Source organism: Dermacentor albipictus, chromosome 1, assembly GCF_038994185.2.
Source record: "Dermacentor albipictus isolate Rhodes 1998 colony chromosome 1, USDA_Dalb.pri_finalv2, whole genome shotgun sequence".
NCBI lineage: Eukaryota > Metazoa > Arthropoda > Arachnida > Ixodida > Ixodidae > Dermacentor > Dermacentor albipictus.
The window spans coordinates 289,374,779-289,391,350 of NC_091821.1; the positions used below are offsets into that span (position 1 = coordinate 289,374,779).

At 44.5% G+C, this 16,572-nt stretch overlaps 1 protein-coding gene across 2 annotated transcripts in view; it reads right to left on the minus strand.

The window, feature by feature from the left end:
* LOC139054444 (atrial natriuretic peptide-converting enzyme-like) overlaps positions 1-16,572 on the minus strand; it is a 784,429-nt gene that overhangs the window by 639,944 nt on the left and 127,913 nt on the right. Inside the window, exons 3-5 of one of the 2 annotated variants that reach the window (XM_070531425.1) lie at positions 6,935-6,964; positions 1,140-1,252; positions 1,023-1,087 (exon numbers count right to left, since the gene is read on the minus strand). In XM_070531425.1, the coding sequence (XP_070387526.1) occupies positions 1,023-1,087; positions 1,140-1,252; positions 6,935-6,964 (208 nt within the window). The remainder of the gene's footprint in view (positions 1-1,022; positions 1,088-1,139; positions 1,253-6,934; positions 6,965-16,572) is intronic. The other variant, XM_070531426.1, reaches the window with a different exon arrangement.

Sequence of the window (16,572 nt, forward strand, 5' to 3'; positions counted from 1 at the left end):
AGACATGCCCAGCGTGTGTACCCACTAACGCATAAAATGTATCCTACCAATCATGAAAATTCCATCGTGGGTTGCGCCGACTGAATAATGTTACTCTTTAAAATAATAAAAATCTTTACAACAGTTTTATACGCTTGCACCATACTTTGTGGTATGAAACCATTTTTATTTTTCTGGTTCAGACACATTCCAAAAATGACGATTCGCGTGCAGTTCGTGCCAAAATACGCGTACATGGTCACAGGGCAGCGTAAAGAGTTCATACACGCCTTGCACGAGGTCGTGGGATCGAGTCCTGGCCACGGCGGCCGCATTTAAACGGGGGCGAAATGCGAAAAGACCACGTTAAAAAACCCCAGGTGGTCCAAATATCCCGAGTTCCCCACTACGGCATGCCTGATAATCAGATCGCGGTTTTGGCACGTAAGATCGCATAATTTAATGAATTAACGAAACCACGCCTTGTTCGAACAGAGGCCGACGAGATGCCATTTGTAGAAACCGACTAAGCTAAACAATGTTGTGTGATAGAATTGTGACATGCACGGTATTGTGACAATTGAGACATGCATGTAAAGCCGGCAAGCGAGTGCTGCGCTGGTAAGTAATTTATAACAATCTCTGCAAACTTTTGTAGATCTGAGTGAAATAGCTAGTATTTGGCATTATATAATGCTTGCATTTTAGAATCTTTGCCGGTCCATTTATGTATTTGTACTAGACCATAACTAGCCCCGATATACTCCTACATAAAACAGCTGATGTTTATCAGTTAACAGCGCTGTCTGAAACACAGATAGCTGATCACATACGTGAAACTTGTCGGTGACTCAATGTCAAAGTGAAACATTTTCCAGGGTAATATTTCTCAGTTATACAGGAAACATAATGTCACTTCAATTAAGTATCTTTATTGCAATGAATGCACCAAGAGAGAGCCCCCTTTCGAGGAATCTGAACACTTAGCTGTAAAACTCTGCCTTAGTAGAGCGAGCCACGATGGGCTCGCAAAATGGGCTCACCTCTGGAAAGCGATCACCTCGGTACCGCAGAAGCCAGAGGTGGTGCTGTTGAAGAGGCGGTCGAGCTGCGTGCAGAGATAGTGGTGAGAAATGGCAGCAGCCGACACGTCTACTCACCTTGGCACGGTACGCATCCGCTTTGTGCACGAAGTCATCAGCCAGGCTGTTCGACAGGCTGTCGCTGAACTTGTCCCCTTCAAGCACCGTGAATGCCCCCCGGTAGACGCGCTCTGCGCACACTTCAATTACTGCTTTATCCGCTACCAATTGCATGCAAAGTGGCATGATAGGTTCTCTTTCTGACAAAACGGCTAACTCAACAGCTCGAGCATGGGTAACTTAAATTTAATATCAGTTCATTTCAACGTGACATTTCAGAGCACGAGGGGCGGCGATTAAAAATTTACGGGCACCTGAACGCCAATAACTTATAACGCCAGACAGTAAAAACACTGAAGAAATATGAAGGCTATCCCATTTCATCGCCGCGGACATCTAGTATATTCGCTGCATGTTGAGTTGAACCATCTTTAAAATCGATCAGAGGGGGTTTCTTGCTAAAACCGCAGATCACACGAATATATTATATTATTATCGCCCATACATCTGCAACCAAAGCAACCATGCGCCTTGCTTTCGTATCTCTATGCAGAGGAAAGAAGCCACTACGTGATCTTGCACGTGTCGCCTGCATAATGAAAGAGTGAACGCGTGGCGCTCACTCTTTCGAACGACTCGGAAGGGAATGCTGAGCGGAGGAGCCCGCAGCAGCGTGCCAAAGTGATATTTCACTCATTCTTTTGTTGGGGTGCTCCGGGCAATCTTTATGGATTATTTTTCACGCTTTTCAGTTTCCAAGGCTTTTTTGATTAGATATAAGTGGCTAAAGAATGACTGTATTTTTTTCCACAACTAGGGTTACATTGTACTGCGCCTTGTTAGTACAAGATAAGTTGGTACTAGAGGGAACATACTCAGTGCAAGCGCTCTTACGCGTTGGAAGAAACGCGGTTTGAATCAGTACGCGAAGCAGCTTTTATCTGTGTGTGCTAGGGTCGCGGCTACGCCGTCGAGAGCGGGAGAATCATCAGCTAGCTAAGCGGATTGGAAAGCTAGAAACGGAAGAGCAAACAGAAGCAGAGGAAGGAAGCACAAGCGTAGAAATCATGGTGAACGCGAGCATCGCGAACGGCGCTGGCTCAACGCAGCCAGCCGGAAAGCAGTGGTGGCGGCGAAGGGGCTGACGTGCCGCCGCGAAAGAACGCATCAATGCAGAGGGCCTCGTGTGCAGCTTTCGGCAGCGTCGAATTGTCGTTGTTGGCGACAACGCATAAGACAACAAGTGCCGGCGTCTACGTGAGCGCGCTTCCGGGAAAGGGAGGCGATAGCGGAGGCCAAGGAACGCATGCGGCACAGGAGAGGCACATGGTGGTGATAATGGGCAGAAGTGTTCGGCCTACTGCAAAGACGAGGATCAGGGATCACGAAGCTAGTAGCCAACGGGGTCACCGGACTGCGGGTTGTTTCAAAGGAAGCAGAATTGCCGTGTGCACGATGCGAGAAGTTGGAAGGCAGAGGTATGCAAATGAAAGGGCCTGCATTGAAAAGGGGAATTTTGGTGCTAGCTAAAGCAAAGAATTCTACGGTCATTGACATTAACCGAGAAGTGTACCGAGCAGGCCGTGAAGGCACTTTCATGTGTGACGGTATGTACAGGGTGTTTCAGCGAACACTTTCAAAAATCTTTTAACGTTGCCTGTGGCTGATACCACAATTCTACTTCATGAGCTGCTCTACTCGAAGCAGCGGACAATACTTGCACAAACAATTGAGATGCAAAATCAACGTATCAATAAAAATTCACTAATTACGCTTTTACCTAATTATACTACGGTCCATATTGCAATTTACAAATTATAGCCGTGGAGATCGCAAGGCGGATCCACTTCGAACAAATTTTCATGATGACACCAGTTTCGAGATATAAATTCCCGAACTTTGCGGAGAAATGTATTGGCGTTCCAGTTAATACGTTAAGAAAACGTCGTTTCATGCACTGAAGCACACAAGTAACAAGTAAGTTACACTAAAACGAAGATAGCCCACTCTATTGGAATGATTGGTACTCGTGACAAAAACGTCGTCCAACCAGACACCATTGTTCGTAGTGACGTGTCAGTCAATGACAGTAACAGTACCAAAGAAGGTATTTTGACTTTATTATTGAAACTCAAAATTAATAGGTCCCCTGGCCCTGACAGCATTCCGAGCTTGTTTTTGGTGCGATACTCATTATGGACCTGTAGTTGCCTTGCTGACCTATTTCGCAAGTCCCTCACATCTTTACAGTACCCTCATCCTAGAAAATCGCTTAATTTCTTCCTTTATTCAAGACCGCAGAGAAACACATTATATCTAACCATATACCAATTTGCTTAACCTCTCATTCGTGTAAAATGTTCGATAATATAATTTACAAACACATTATGGAATACCTTGAGTCACATAAATTACTAATGCCCAGCACGACATCAGACGCCGATTCAGCACATTCGCTATAAGCATAAATCCTACCAAAACGTCGTTTATGCTTTTTTATTGGAATCATAGCATACCATAATTCATTCCCACTGTCAACTTAAACTCTCTTAACATCAGTGCAGTTATTGAATGCTCATTTCTTGGAATAATTCTTGACTCAAACTTAAAAATCACGAAGCATATTACCTAATTGAAGCGTAAAATTTCTCCCGGTATCAGAATTTTACCTAAATCTAGATATTATTTTAGCAAACCAACACTGCTCACCTTGTATTATTCTTTTATTCACAGCCATTTCAATTATTGCCTTACAGCATGGGGTAACACATATCCAACAGCGCCACTACAGCATTTGCAGAATCGAGCCATCCGGATATTGTCGTTCAGCCCATTCTACTGCAGTGGTTCTGATATGCTTCTCAACCGCAGAATACTTTCAGTAAAAAATCTTGTTAAAAATAAATTAGCCATAATGTTATTTAAGGTATTACGTCATGCCATGGTGGCAGAACTGCTATCAGAAGTGCGACAAGGTTCCGTGTTGGGTCCACTCCTTTTCTCGATCTTTATAAATGATTTGTCTCGTCACATACGCTAATATTTAGGTTTGTATGCTGATGATTGAGTAATATATCACAAATTTTCCTGCTTTTGTGACCAATTACACCTTCAAACAACACTTTCTGATTTTAGCTCTTGGTGCGCTACCTGCAAATGACATCCGTACAACCGCCCTTAAGACTTTCACTAATTAAACGCCGCCTTCTGTTTTTTCATACAAAATTAATAATACTCCCAATCAGAGCGTTAGTGAATACAAATACCTTAGTCTCGTTTTTACACAACTATGTGTTGGTACGAATTTTTCTTCAACTGTGAGGCCTTTCTTTCGAGGAACCCACATGGGTTTCCTTTGTAGCTGTTGCTACGATTCCGTGGATGTCTCATTTTCCCTCTGTTAATTACTTCTCTCCATCTTGCGGGTGTCCGCAGAAGTATTACGTCAAACTCCTACATTTCCTTCGAGTTAATCATCAGTTCGACTTCGCCCTGCCATCTGCTAACCGCCTGGTTGGCTCAGATTGTAGAGAGGCTGCCTTGGAAAGGCGGTGGTCCAAGGTTCGGGTCCTGGACCAAAACGAATTTTTCTTCAACAGTGAGGCCTTTCTTTCGAGGAACACGTATAGGTTTCCTTTGTAGATATTACGACGATTCGGTGGATGTCTCATTTTCCCTTTGTTAATTCTCTCCGCCTTGCCGGTGTCCGCAGAAGCATTACGCAAAACCCCTGGCTTTGCTTTGAGTGGCTGATAAGTTCGACTTCGCCCTCCCATCTGCTAGCCGCCTGGTTAGCTCAGATGGTAGAGCGGCTGCCCCGGAAAGGCGGTGGTCCCGGGCTCGGGTCCCGAACAAGGACGACTTTTTCTTTGACTGCGAGGCCTTTCATCGAGGAAAACGTATGGGTTTCCTTTGTAGCGATTGCGACGATTCAGGGGATGTCTAATATTCCCTTTGTTCATTACTTATCTCCACCTTGCGGGTGTCCGCAGTAGTATTACGTCAAACTCCAGCCTTCCCTTCGAGTTGATAAGTTCGACTTCACCCTGTTGTTGGTAAATTTGACTTGATCCTGCCATCTGCTAGCCGCCTGGTTATCTCAGATGGTAGAGCGGCTACCCTGGAAAGGCGGTGGTCCCGGACGAGGACGAATTTTTCTTCAACTGGGAATTCTTTCTTTCGAGGAACCCATAATGGTTTCTTTTGCAGCAATTGCTACGATTCGGTGGATGTCTCATTTCCTTTGGTAAGTATTTTTATTTAACCTGTGCTGTTAATAGTGCCTCTATTATTTGTCACTGTTCTGCTTTCCACGCGCACTCCTGCAATGCCCTGTAGGGCTGCAGTATGTACAAATAAAGAATAAAATAAATTAAGGACCTTTGATACGCTGTTAAAAAATTACTGCATATTTCATTTCGCCATCGTCATCTCGTATACAGCAGCCTAGTATGAGCAATATCTAACAACGCTAATTGAAACCGTCTAATTGCGATGCAATATAATCTTATATATTCTCTAGAAACGCCCCAGTCATGAGAGCAACCAATTTATGCCTTTATATATGTTGCCACTTTCAAGAGTGTTACAAAATTCGTTTAAAGGCCGTCATTTGCAATACAGGTAAGGAAGCGTATACATTTAGTAACACATGCCTTAGTCGTGATATGTAGCATGATCAACGCGTCAATCTGTTGTTCTCTGTACGGACCCCCAAAAATATGGAACTCAATTGATAGCCAAATAATAACTTGGTATGGTGAATATCCCCGTTTGTTACACGTGAGTTTAAATGTAGAAAACTTTCTTCCAGCTTTAGAAGATCTTAGGGAAACTTTTAAATCGAGGTTGATCAAACCGTGATTGTTTAGTTCTATTTTGAGGATACACACAATAATGTGTCTACGCTCCCATGTAACCACGTTCTCTGTGTCACTACTTGCATGTAAACTAATTCTATACTTACTACATAATTCTTGTCTAGTTTTATTGTTTCACTGAAGCATTTCCTTGACTATTACTCTAATCAATATATTCCTGCATCCCTGTGAAAACTTTTTATTGCCACGGAAATGATATTGACACCGCAGACGGACTTCTGCCTAAAGTCCAAGGGCGACAAAATCGCCGCCGCGTGCGCGAGTCGGCGATCGCGGATCCACGCCGTCAGGGTCGCGGCGAACGCCATCTGAGACGCCGTGACCTGTTTCGCGGCTTAGTTCGAGAGGCAGCACCTATTCGCTCGCTGCTGCTGCCGCCGCTCTTTTTCACTGCAGCGTTTTGACAGCGAGTGCTCCCGTTCATCGAGTGACAAGTGTTCATTTTTGCGGGTTCACTATCCTTGTTAAATAAGTTGGTATGCCTATGACTAGAAGTTTATAGGCCGATAAAACTACTATCCGTACTTCATATAGCTGTCCACTAGTGTGCTAGCACTTCGCCTTTCGGGCGAAACTCCAACTTTTTCTTATAAGTGTATATTTATCATCTGAAATAAAAGCTCTATATTATTGCCTCTATGTGGTCCAATGGAATGTGTGCTATATATATCTTCCCTAGTCTTCTAATTATTTATCACACAGCCTCCTTCTTTTCATGCTGTACGAGTGTTTCTTATAATTCTGTGTTGCTTGAAATCTGACTGGCAATGAATTGCCCGGAAGCTTTCTCGCAATGCATGCACCGCAGGTCTTTTATTGTCAAGCCTAGTGGGCAGGCTGTAAATATGTCTCACTAAACTGAAATCATTTTCCTCCTCTTGCGCAGCACTAGAAGGCATACCAGTGTGAACTGTCTAGCGGTGGCAGGCGTACCTGTGGTCCGCTGGCCCTCCAGGAATCGAACTGCAAGACAGAGTCATCGCGTCAGACCACATTCGGCACGCATTCAAGATGTTTCAAGACACTTCAAAGACCGCAGTAATCAGAAAATGTTTTCTATTTCTTTTTGGTGGGGGTGGGGGGTAAAACACCGTGTTATTGAATGATTGGTGAAGCATAATTGGCTAAGGGTTTCCAAAGGCGCTCATATCAATGTGCTACATCGCATGTGTGCAAGCAAGAATTCGCTCCTGTTCTCACTCAGGCGAGACCCCGCTCCATACGCCAGATCAAATGCTTTTCGAGCGGGTGTGCACTCCTGTTTACCTACTTGCTTTTACCTACTTGCTTTTATCTACTTGCTTTACTTACTTACCTACTTGTTTACCTACTTGCTACTTGCTCCTGTTTACCTACTTGCACTCCTGTTTACCTACCTACTTGCTACTTGCTTTACCTGCTTGTCTTTTTTTGTAGCTGGATTGCTTAAAATCATAAACACAGACAAACGGGTTTGTATCTATATCAGCAGCAGCATACCTTTATTATATGGCTTTGTCCATCTCTGTTTCGCCCAGCGATATCTAGTTAACCATGTCTTGCGCTAGCTGATCCCAATTTGCGCCCTCAAATTTCTCGTTTTTTTCTGTCCAACTAATTTTCTGCCGTCCTTCACTAGGCTACCCTTCTCTTAGAGCCCATTCGGTCACTCTAATGGTCAACTGGTTATCTGTTCTACGCTATACATGGCCTGCGCAGCTAAATTCTTTAAAGCGAAGGTTTCTTTTCCTCTTCCCTAGACTTTTCCGCTGCTGCTCCTGTAGCTGTCACGCACACGGCATCGGCAGCTGGTTCACAGTATATATATATATATATATATATATACTTGGGAGGGGTGTGGCAGAGAGGAAAGACGACGGGGAAAACTCGTTTCGACGTTTCCACTTCGCATCGCTACAGTTCCCTCTGGATTATCCTGGGCGTGGCTACAATTCGCTCTTCGCGGTTGCAACTATACATGACACCCCACAAAAGCATTGCAGAAACGTCAGCGCTTACCTTTGTAATAACGTGCAACACTGCAGAGGAAAGGTAGATAGAATGGTACATAGGAGGTAGGGAGAGGTGACACAGAATAGGTAGACCAGGCGTAGTAGCGAAAAACGTGAATAACAGCCTTGCTCCTGTTCGTTCGCAGTACCTTTTCTTGAGTCTCTCTCCCCTTGATACCCCTCCTAGGCAAGGCTTTAAATACCTGAACACTACCGTTGATGAGGGGAGTGACCCGAGTGAAGTACGCTGAATAAAACCGCTACCAATGAGTAAGATCTGGAGCCCTCAGGATTTCGTTTTGTCCATTCTTCTCAATTTGATCAACGCACCACAAAACGGCTGGCGTGTTCGTCGATTATGTAAAACCACGCGTAACGAATTCATTTTGTTGCGCCTCTCACCCCTTGGCCCCTTGACACCCATCTTGGGGAACGTGACTGATACGTGAACACTACCGTTGGTTGGGAGGGTAACGCCAGGAATGCACCGTGAATAACCCCGCTATCAACGAGTAAGCTCAAGAGCCCTAAGGTTTTCTTCTTATTTTGCACATTCTATTCAAATTGATCAGCATAACACAAAATGGTTTCCATGTTCGTCTACCATGTAAAACCACGCGTAATGATCTCCTTTTCTTGCGCCTCTCACCCCCTGACCCCTTGACAATCATTTCGCGGAAGACGTCTGATCCCTGAACACTAACATTGATGAGGGGAGTGACGCCAGGAATGCACCCTGAGTAACCCCGCTACCAACGAGTAAGATCTTTACCCCGCAGGTTTTTTTTTGTTTTTTTGCACATTCTGCACAATTTGAACAGCGATTCACAAAATTACTTCCGTGTTCATCTACCAAGTAAAAGCACGCGTAACAAATTCGTTTTCTCACTCCTCTTCCCCTCTGACCCCTTGACACCCCTACTGGCGAACGTGTCAGATACCTAAACACTACCATTCATGAGGGGAGTGACACCTGGAATGCACCGTGAATGAACCCACTACCAACGAGTAAGCTCTTTAGCACCCAAGTTCCTCCCTTTTTGGCACATTCTAATGAATTTCATCAGGACACCACAAGATGGTCTTCGTGTTCATCTACCAAGTAAAAGCACGCGTAACAAATTCGTTTTCTCACTCCTCTTCCCCTCTGACCCCTTGACACCCCTACTGGCGAACGTGTCAGATACCTAAACACTACCATTCATGAGGGGAGTGACACCTGGAATGCACCGTGAATGAACCCACTACCAACGAGTAAGCTCTTTAGCACCCAAGTTCCTCCCTTTTTGGCACATTCTAATGAATTTCATCAGGACACCACAAGATGGTCTTCGTGTTCATCTACCAAGTAAAAGCACGCGTAACAAATTCGTTTTCTCACTCCTCTTCCCCTCTGACCCCTTGACACCCCTACTGGCGAACGTGTCAGATACCTAAACACTACCATTCATGAGGGGAGTGACACCTGGAATGCACCGTGAATGAACCCACTACCAACGAGTAAGCTCTTTAGCACCCAAGTTCCTCCCTTTTTGGCACATTCTAATGAATTTCATCAGGACACCACAAGATGGTCTTCGTGTTCATCTACCAAGTAAAAGCACGCGTAACAAATTCGTTTTCTCACTCCTCTTCCCCTCTGACCCCTTGACACCCCTACTGGCGAACGTGTCAGATACCTAAACACTACCATTCATGAGGGGAGTGACACCTGGAATGCACCGTGAATGAACCCACTACCAACGAGTAAGCTCTTTAGCACCCAAGTTCCTCCCTTTTTGGCACATTCTAATGAATTTCATCAGGACACCACAAGATGGTCTTCGTATTCATCTACCAAGTAAAAGCACGCGTAACAAATTCGTTTTCTCACTCCTCTTCCCCTCTGACCCCTTGACACCCCTACTGGCGAACGTGTCAGATACCTAAACACTACCATTCATGAGGGGAGTGACACCTGGAATGCACCGTGAATGAACCCACTACCAACGAGTAAGCTCTTTAGCACCCAAGTTCCTCCCTTTTTGGCACGTTCTAATGAATTTCATCAGGACACCACAAGATGGTCTTCGTATTCATCTACCAAGTAAAAGCACGCGTAACAAATTCGTTTTCTCACTCCTCTTCCCCTCTGACCCCTTGACACCCCTACTGGCGAACGTGTCAGATACCTAAACACGACCATTGATGAGGGGAGTGACGCCTGGAATGCACCGTGAATGACCCCACTACAAACGAGTAAGCTCTTTAGCACCCAAGTTCCTCCCTTTTTGGCACATTCTAATGAATTTCATCAGGACACCACAAGATGGTCTTCGTGTTCATCTACCAAGTAAAAGCACGCGTAACAAATTCGTTTTCTCACTCCTCTTCCCCTCTGACCCCTTGACACCCCTACTGGCGAACGTGTCAGATACCTAAACACTACCATTCATGAGGGGAGTGACACCTGGAATGCACCGTGAATGAACCCACTACCAACAAGTAAGCTCTTTAGCACCCAAGTTCCTCCCTTTTTGGCACATTCTAATGAATTTCATCAGGACACCACAAGATGGTCTTCGTGTTCATCTACCAAGTAAAAGCACGCGTAACAAATTCGTTTTCTCACTCCTCTTCCCCTCTGACCCCTTGACACCCCTACTGGCGAACGTGTCAGATACCTAAACACGACCATTGATGAGGGGAGTGACGCCTGGAATGCACCGTGAATGACCCCACTACAAACGAGTAAGCTCTTTAGCACCCAAGTTCCTCCCTTTTTGGCACATTCTAATGAATTTCATCAGGACACCACAAGATGGTCTTCGTGTTCATCTACCAAGTAAAAGCACGCGTAACAAATTCGTTTTCTCACTCCTCTTCCCCTCTGACCCCTTGACACCCCTACTGGCGAACGTGTCAGATACCTAAACACTACCATTCATGAGGGGAGTGACACCTGGAATGCACCGTGAATGAACCCACTACCAACGAGTAAGCTCTTTAGCACCCAAGTTCCTCCCTTTTTGGCACATTCTAATGAATTTCATCAGGACACCACAAGATGGTCTTCGTATTCATCTACCAAGTAAAAGCACGCGTAACAAATTCGTTTTCTCACTCCTCTTCCCCTCTGACCCCTTGACACCCCTACTGGCGAACGTGTCAGATACCTAAACACGACCATTGATGAGGGGAGTGACGCCTGGAATGCACCGTGAATGACCCCACTACAAACGAGTAAGCTCTTTAGCACCCAAGTTCCTCCCTTTTTGGCACATTCTAATGAATTTCATCAGGACACCACAAGATGGTCTTCGTGTTCATCTACCAAGTAAAAGCACGCGTAACAAATTCGTTTTCTCACTCCTCTTCCCCTCTGACCCCTTGACACCCCTACTGGCGAACGTGTCAGATACCTAAACACTACCATTCATGAGGGGAGTGACACCTGGAATGCACCGTGAATGAACCCACTACCAACGAGTAAGCTCTTTAGCACCCAAGTTCCTCCCTTTTTGGCACATTCTAATGAATTTCATCAGGACACCACAAGATGGTCTTCGTATTCATCTACCAAGTAAAAGCACGCGTAACAAATTCGTTTTCTCACTCCTCTTCCCCTCTGACCCCTTGACACCCCTACTGGCGAACGTGTCAGATACCTAAACACGACCATTGATGAGGGGAGTGACGCCTGGAATGCACCGTGAATGACCCCACTACAAACGAGTAAGCTCTTTAGCACCCAAGTTCCTCCCTTTTTGGCACATTCTAATGAATTTCATCAGGACACCACAAGATGGTCTTCGTGTTCATCTACCAAGTAAAAGCACGCGTAACAAATTCGTTTTCTCACTCCTCTTCCCCTCTGACCCCTTGACACCCCTACTGGCGAACGTGTCAGATACCTAAACACGACCATTGATGAGGGGAGTGACGCCTGGAATGCACCGTGAATGACCCCACTACAAACGAGTAAGCTCTTTAGCACCCAAGTTTCTCCCTTTTTGGCACGTTCTAATGAATTTCATCAGGACACCACAAGATGGTCTTCGTGTTCATCTACCAAGTAAAAGCACGCGTAACAAATTCGTTTTCTCACTCCTCTTCCCCTCTGACCCCTTGACACCCCTACTGGCGAACGTGTCAGATACCTAAACACGACCATTGATGAGGGGAGTGACGCCTGGAATGCACCGTGAATGACCCCACTACAAACGAGTAAGCTCTTTAGCACCCAAGTTCCTCCCTTTTTGGCACATTCTAATGAATTTCATCAGGACACCACAAGATGGTCTTCGTGTTCATCTACCAAGTAAAAGCACGCGTAACAAATTCGTTTTCTCACTCCTCTTCCCCTCTGACCCCTTGACACCCCTACTGGCGAACGTGTCAGATACCTAAACACGACCATTGATGAGGGGAGTGACGCCTGGAATGCACCGTGAATGACCCCACTACAAACGAGTAAGCTCTTTAGCACCCAAGTTCCTCCCTTTTTGGCACATTCTAATGAATTTCATCAGGACACCACAAGATGGTCTTCGTGTTCATCTACCAAGTAAAAGCACGCGTAACAAATTCGTTTTCTCACTCCTCTTCCCCTCTGACCCCTTGACACCCCTACTGGCGAACGTGTCAGATACCTAAACACGACCATTGATGAGGGGAGTGACGCCTGGAATGCACCGTGAATGACCCCACTACAAACGAGTAAGCTCTTTAGCACCCAAGTTTCTCCCTTTTTGGCACGTTCTAATGAATTTCATCAGGACACCACAAGATGGTCTTCGTGTTCATCTACCAAGTAAAAGCACGCGTAACAAATTCGTTTTCTCACTCCTCTTCCCCTCTGACCCCTTGACACCCCTACTGGCGAACGTGTCAGATACCTAAACACTACCATTGATGAGGGGAGTGACGCCTGGAATGCACCGTGAATAACCCTGCTAGCAGCGAGTTAGCTGAGCTAAAATTCGCTGAGCTAAATGAAAGCAAAGAGGAGCTTTCAAATACAATCACAGATCTTGCATGCAGATCGACCAATCTTGAATCTACTGTCGAATGTCTTGAAACGGCGCTACCTACACCAGATGTCAGTAGTTCTGTTGCCCAGGCCGTTAAGGCTGGAAGTGTTGCGTTGGCCGCGTCTTGATGATCTAGAGGATAGGTCACGGGGACATAATTTACTGTTTTTTTGGCATACCGGACGGCATTTCTGAGACTTGGACACAATCGGAAGAGCATATCTGTGAGCTTCTCTTACGTCATTTAAATTTCCGTATTACAGAGGGCATGGTGGAGAGAGCACATAGGTTGAGTGCTTATGTTGCAAATAAGACACGCCTAATGATGGGGAAGTTTTCTTCCTCTTATTATTATCTTAATCTTATTTGAAAAGTACGGGTGTTTCCATTAGCGAACATTTCTGCAGGGCAACGCGTTTGACACGAAAAAAACTTATCGAATTCGGCAAGTCTTGCGGCCAGCCTTTCTCACTTTGTTTTAATAAACTAATCAACAGTAAAGCCTACATACACAGCGCAGTGACTGACACTGTTTGTGCACTGGAATCCACCAGAGAGGCGCGTGCAGCTTTCACTCGAAAAGTACCTGCTAATCAAGCACATGACAGATCGGCGGAGCTATCTCCCCTATCTGCAAATGGTGCTTTAACCTTTTTTACCAATGCACGCAGTGTTCGTAATAAACAAACAACTTGATCATCTCGGATTGACGCATGCTCAGCTGACATAGTTGCCCTTTGAGAAACCTCGCTTTCGGCAAAAATTAAAATACGGCAAAATTTTTTAATGTGAACAGTAGCTACAAAACCTGCCGGTACAACCATGATGTTCGCGCTGTCGGGGGTGTCCTAGTCGCCGTGATTGATCAACTTTCTTCACCGAATGTTCCAGTAGTGTCTGCTTCAGAACTTGTTTGCGCACGTGTTGTTATTGATAATCGTGACTGCATTTTCTTGCGCTTGCTATAGACCCCCAACAGCACCAAAATCTTTTTGCGATGATTTGCATGATGTTCTCAACAATCTAACTTTTCGGTATCCTACATCACCTTTGTATATTCGGGCGAACTTAAATTTGCTGCTATCTTGTAGAGAAGTGATTTTGGGTTCCATACCCTGGAAAAGAGCTCATTCGAGGATGCACAATTTCTGAATATCTGTTCAGTCTATAAACTTGTTACCGTTAGTACATGAACCCACCCGTACAACTTCTACGTCATCTATCATCCTGGACCTTATTTGCACCATTGTGCCTGACCTTGTTTCTAAACTAGCTTTCCTTCAGGCCGTAGGTGATCACTTGATTATTAATTTCACGTTGAAAATGCATGTATCTTCCACGGGACGATCTAAAATTATCGTTGACTATAACCGCGCTGACATACCTTCATTTACCGGTGAACTGGAAACGTTTACCAGCAACTACTTTACTAAATTTGATGAACGCTCTGTCGAAGAAAACTGGCAGCTCTACAAAAATAAATTGCTTCGCTTAATTATATCGGGATGTACTTCGAAGGCAGATTCCTTATAACTCACGCTCACCTTGGGTTAATAATTCTCTTAAGCGACTACGCAACAAAAAGAAACGTATTTTCCGTCGTGCCAAAGAAATCAGTCTTGCCAATCGCTGGGATGCTTACCATCGTGTAGAAGCCGAGTACGTTTATGCTGCTAGCAATGCCAAGAAAACTATTTTAATGTCACACTGCCATTTCTCTTACTAACTAACCCACGTAAATTCTGGAGTATTGTTGGTGACAAGAAAGCTGAGTTCATGTAGATGGCAGTGATGTTGACGAAAACCAGTGTTGCACTGTGTTAAATGACCGGTTTACATCATTTTGTGTGATGATAACCTTTGCCGATTTGACAAATATTCCTCATTCCTTGTTTTGTGCTATGTATCCCATATTATTTGACTGGGTTGGTATTAACCGTTTCATTGATAACCAAAAGATCTCAGCTTCTTGAAGTCCTAATCTTATTAATTCAAGAATGTTAAAATGCACGGCATTACTTCCATCTATTCTTCTATGTAAACTGCATACTCAGTCAGTACAGTGCTCATCGCTTCCTACAGACTGGAGAACGGCGAGGATGGTCCCAATCCATGAATCAGGTAACGCAAATTGTCATGAGAAGTGCCGACCCATCTCATTAACTAGCATTGGATACAAACTCTTAGAACACGTAATATATTTTCACCTCATAAATTTCCTGGAAAGCAACTCGTTCTTCCATCCATCTCAACGCGGTTTTAGAAAAACATTTTCATGCGATACTCAACCTCTTTGTTTCACTAACGATTTGTTTGCCGCCTTAGATCAAGGATCCGATATTGACTGTATATATTTAAATTTTGCCAAAGCTTTCTACACTGTATGTCATAACCTACTTATGCATAAACCTAATCAGCTTAATATTGACCCAAATGTTTTGGCTTGGATGAAGGAGTTTCTTTCTAATCGAACTCAATATGTCACAACTAATAACTATTCATCTGCTTTGTCAACAGTTACATTCGTAGTGCCACAAGGCTCCGTGTTGGTGCCTTTACTCTTTGATTTATATTAATGATCTTCCTAACTACGTCATCATCAATTAATCTGTTCGCAGACGATTGCGTGCTATACCGAAAGATCACTAACCCTGGCAATTCAGATAAACTGCAAGATCTTCACAATGTATCACTCTGGTCTAATAAATGGCTCATGAAACTGAACGCTAGCAAGTGTAAATCGATGTGCATATCACATACCATACGGCCAGCAATAGCAATCAGTGCCGATATGTACTGAATGACACTTTATTAGCGTCCGTTAACGCTCACAAATTTCTTGCCCTTCCCATAACTAATGATCTTTCATGGAATATGCATACTAATTATATTACTGCTAATGCTAATCGCATGTTAGCAAATCTTCGTCGTAACTTTTCTACCGTTCCTACTTCGGTAAAATTGACACTCTAGAAAACCTTAGTTCGCTCAGAACTTGAATACGCACCTGCAATTTGGGATAACACTCAAGCATCACTAACCGTAAACCTTGAAGCAATTCAAAATCGAGCAGCTCGCTTTATTTTATCTAACTATACCCGCTATTCCGGTGTTACATGTATGAAAAAAACTCTGAATCTCCCAGATCTTTCACTACGCCGCAAATGTGCTCGTCTTTGCCTATCCCACAAGGTTTATCACTCTAACCACGTGCTCAAGAATCAACTTATCACCCCACCTTTCTACGTTTCATACCATTCTGACCAGAGATAAAAAGTTGCAGTCCCATCCTCCCGAACGGACAAGTATCATGATTCTTTTTTACTCCGCATAAGTGTCGACTGGAACCACCTTCCCGCTTCCATCATACAGATAACAGATATCATCATCATCTGCAGCTTGTTTTATGTACACTGCAGGACGAAGGCCTCTCCCTGCGATTTCCAATTACCCCTGTCCTCCGCCAACCGATTCCAAGTAGCACCCGTGAATTTCCTAATTTCATTGCTCCACCTAGTCTTTTCTCGTCCTCGATTGCATTTTCCCTCTCCTGATACCCATTCTGTAA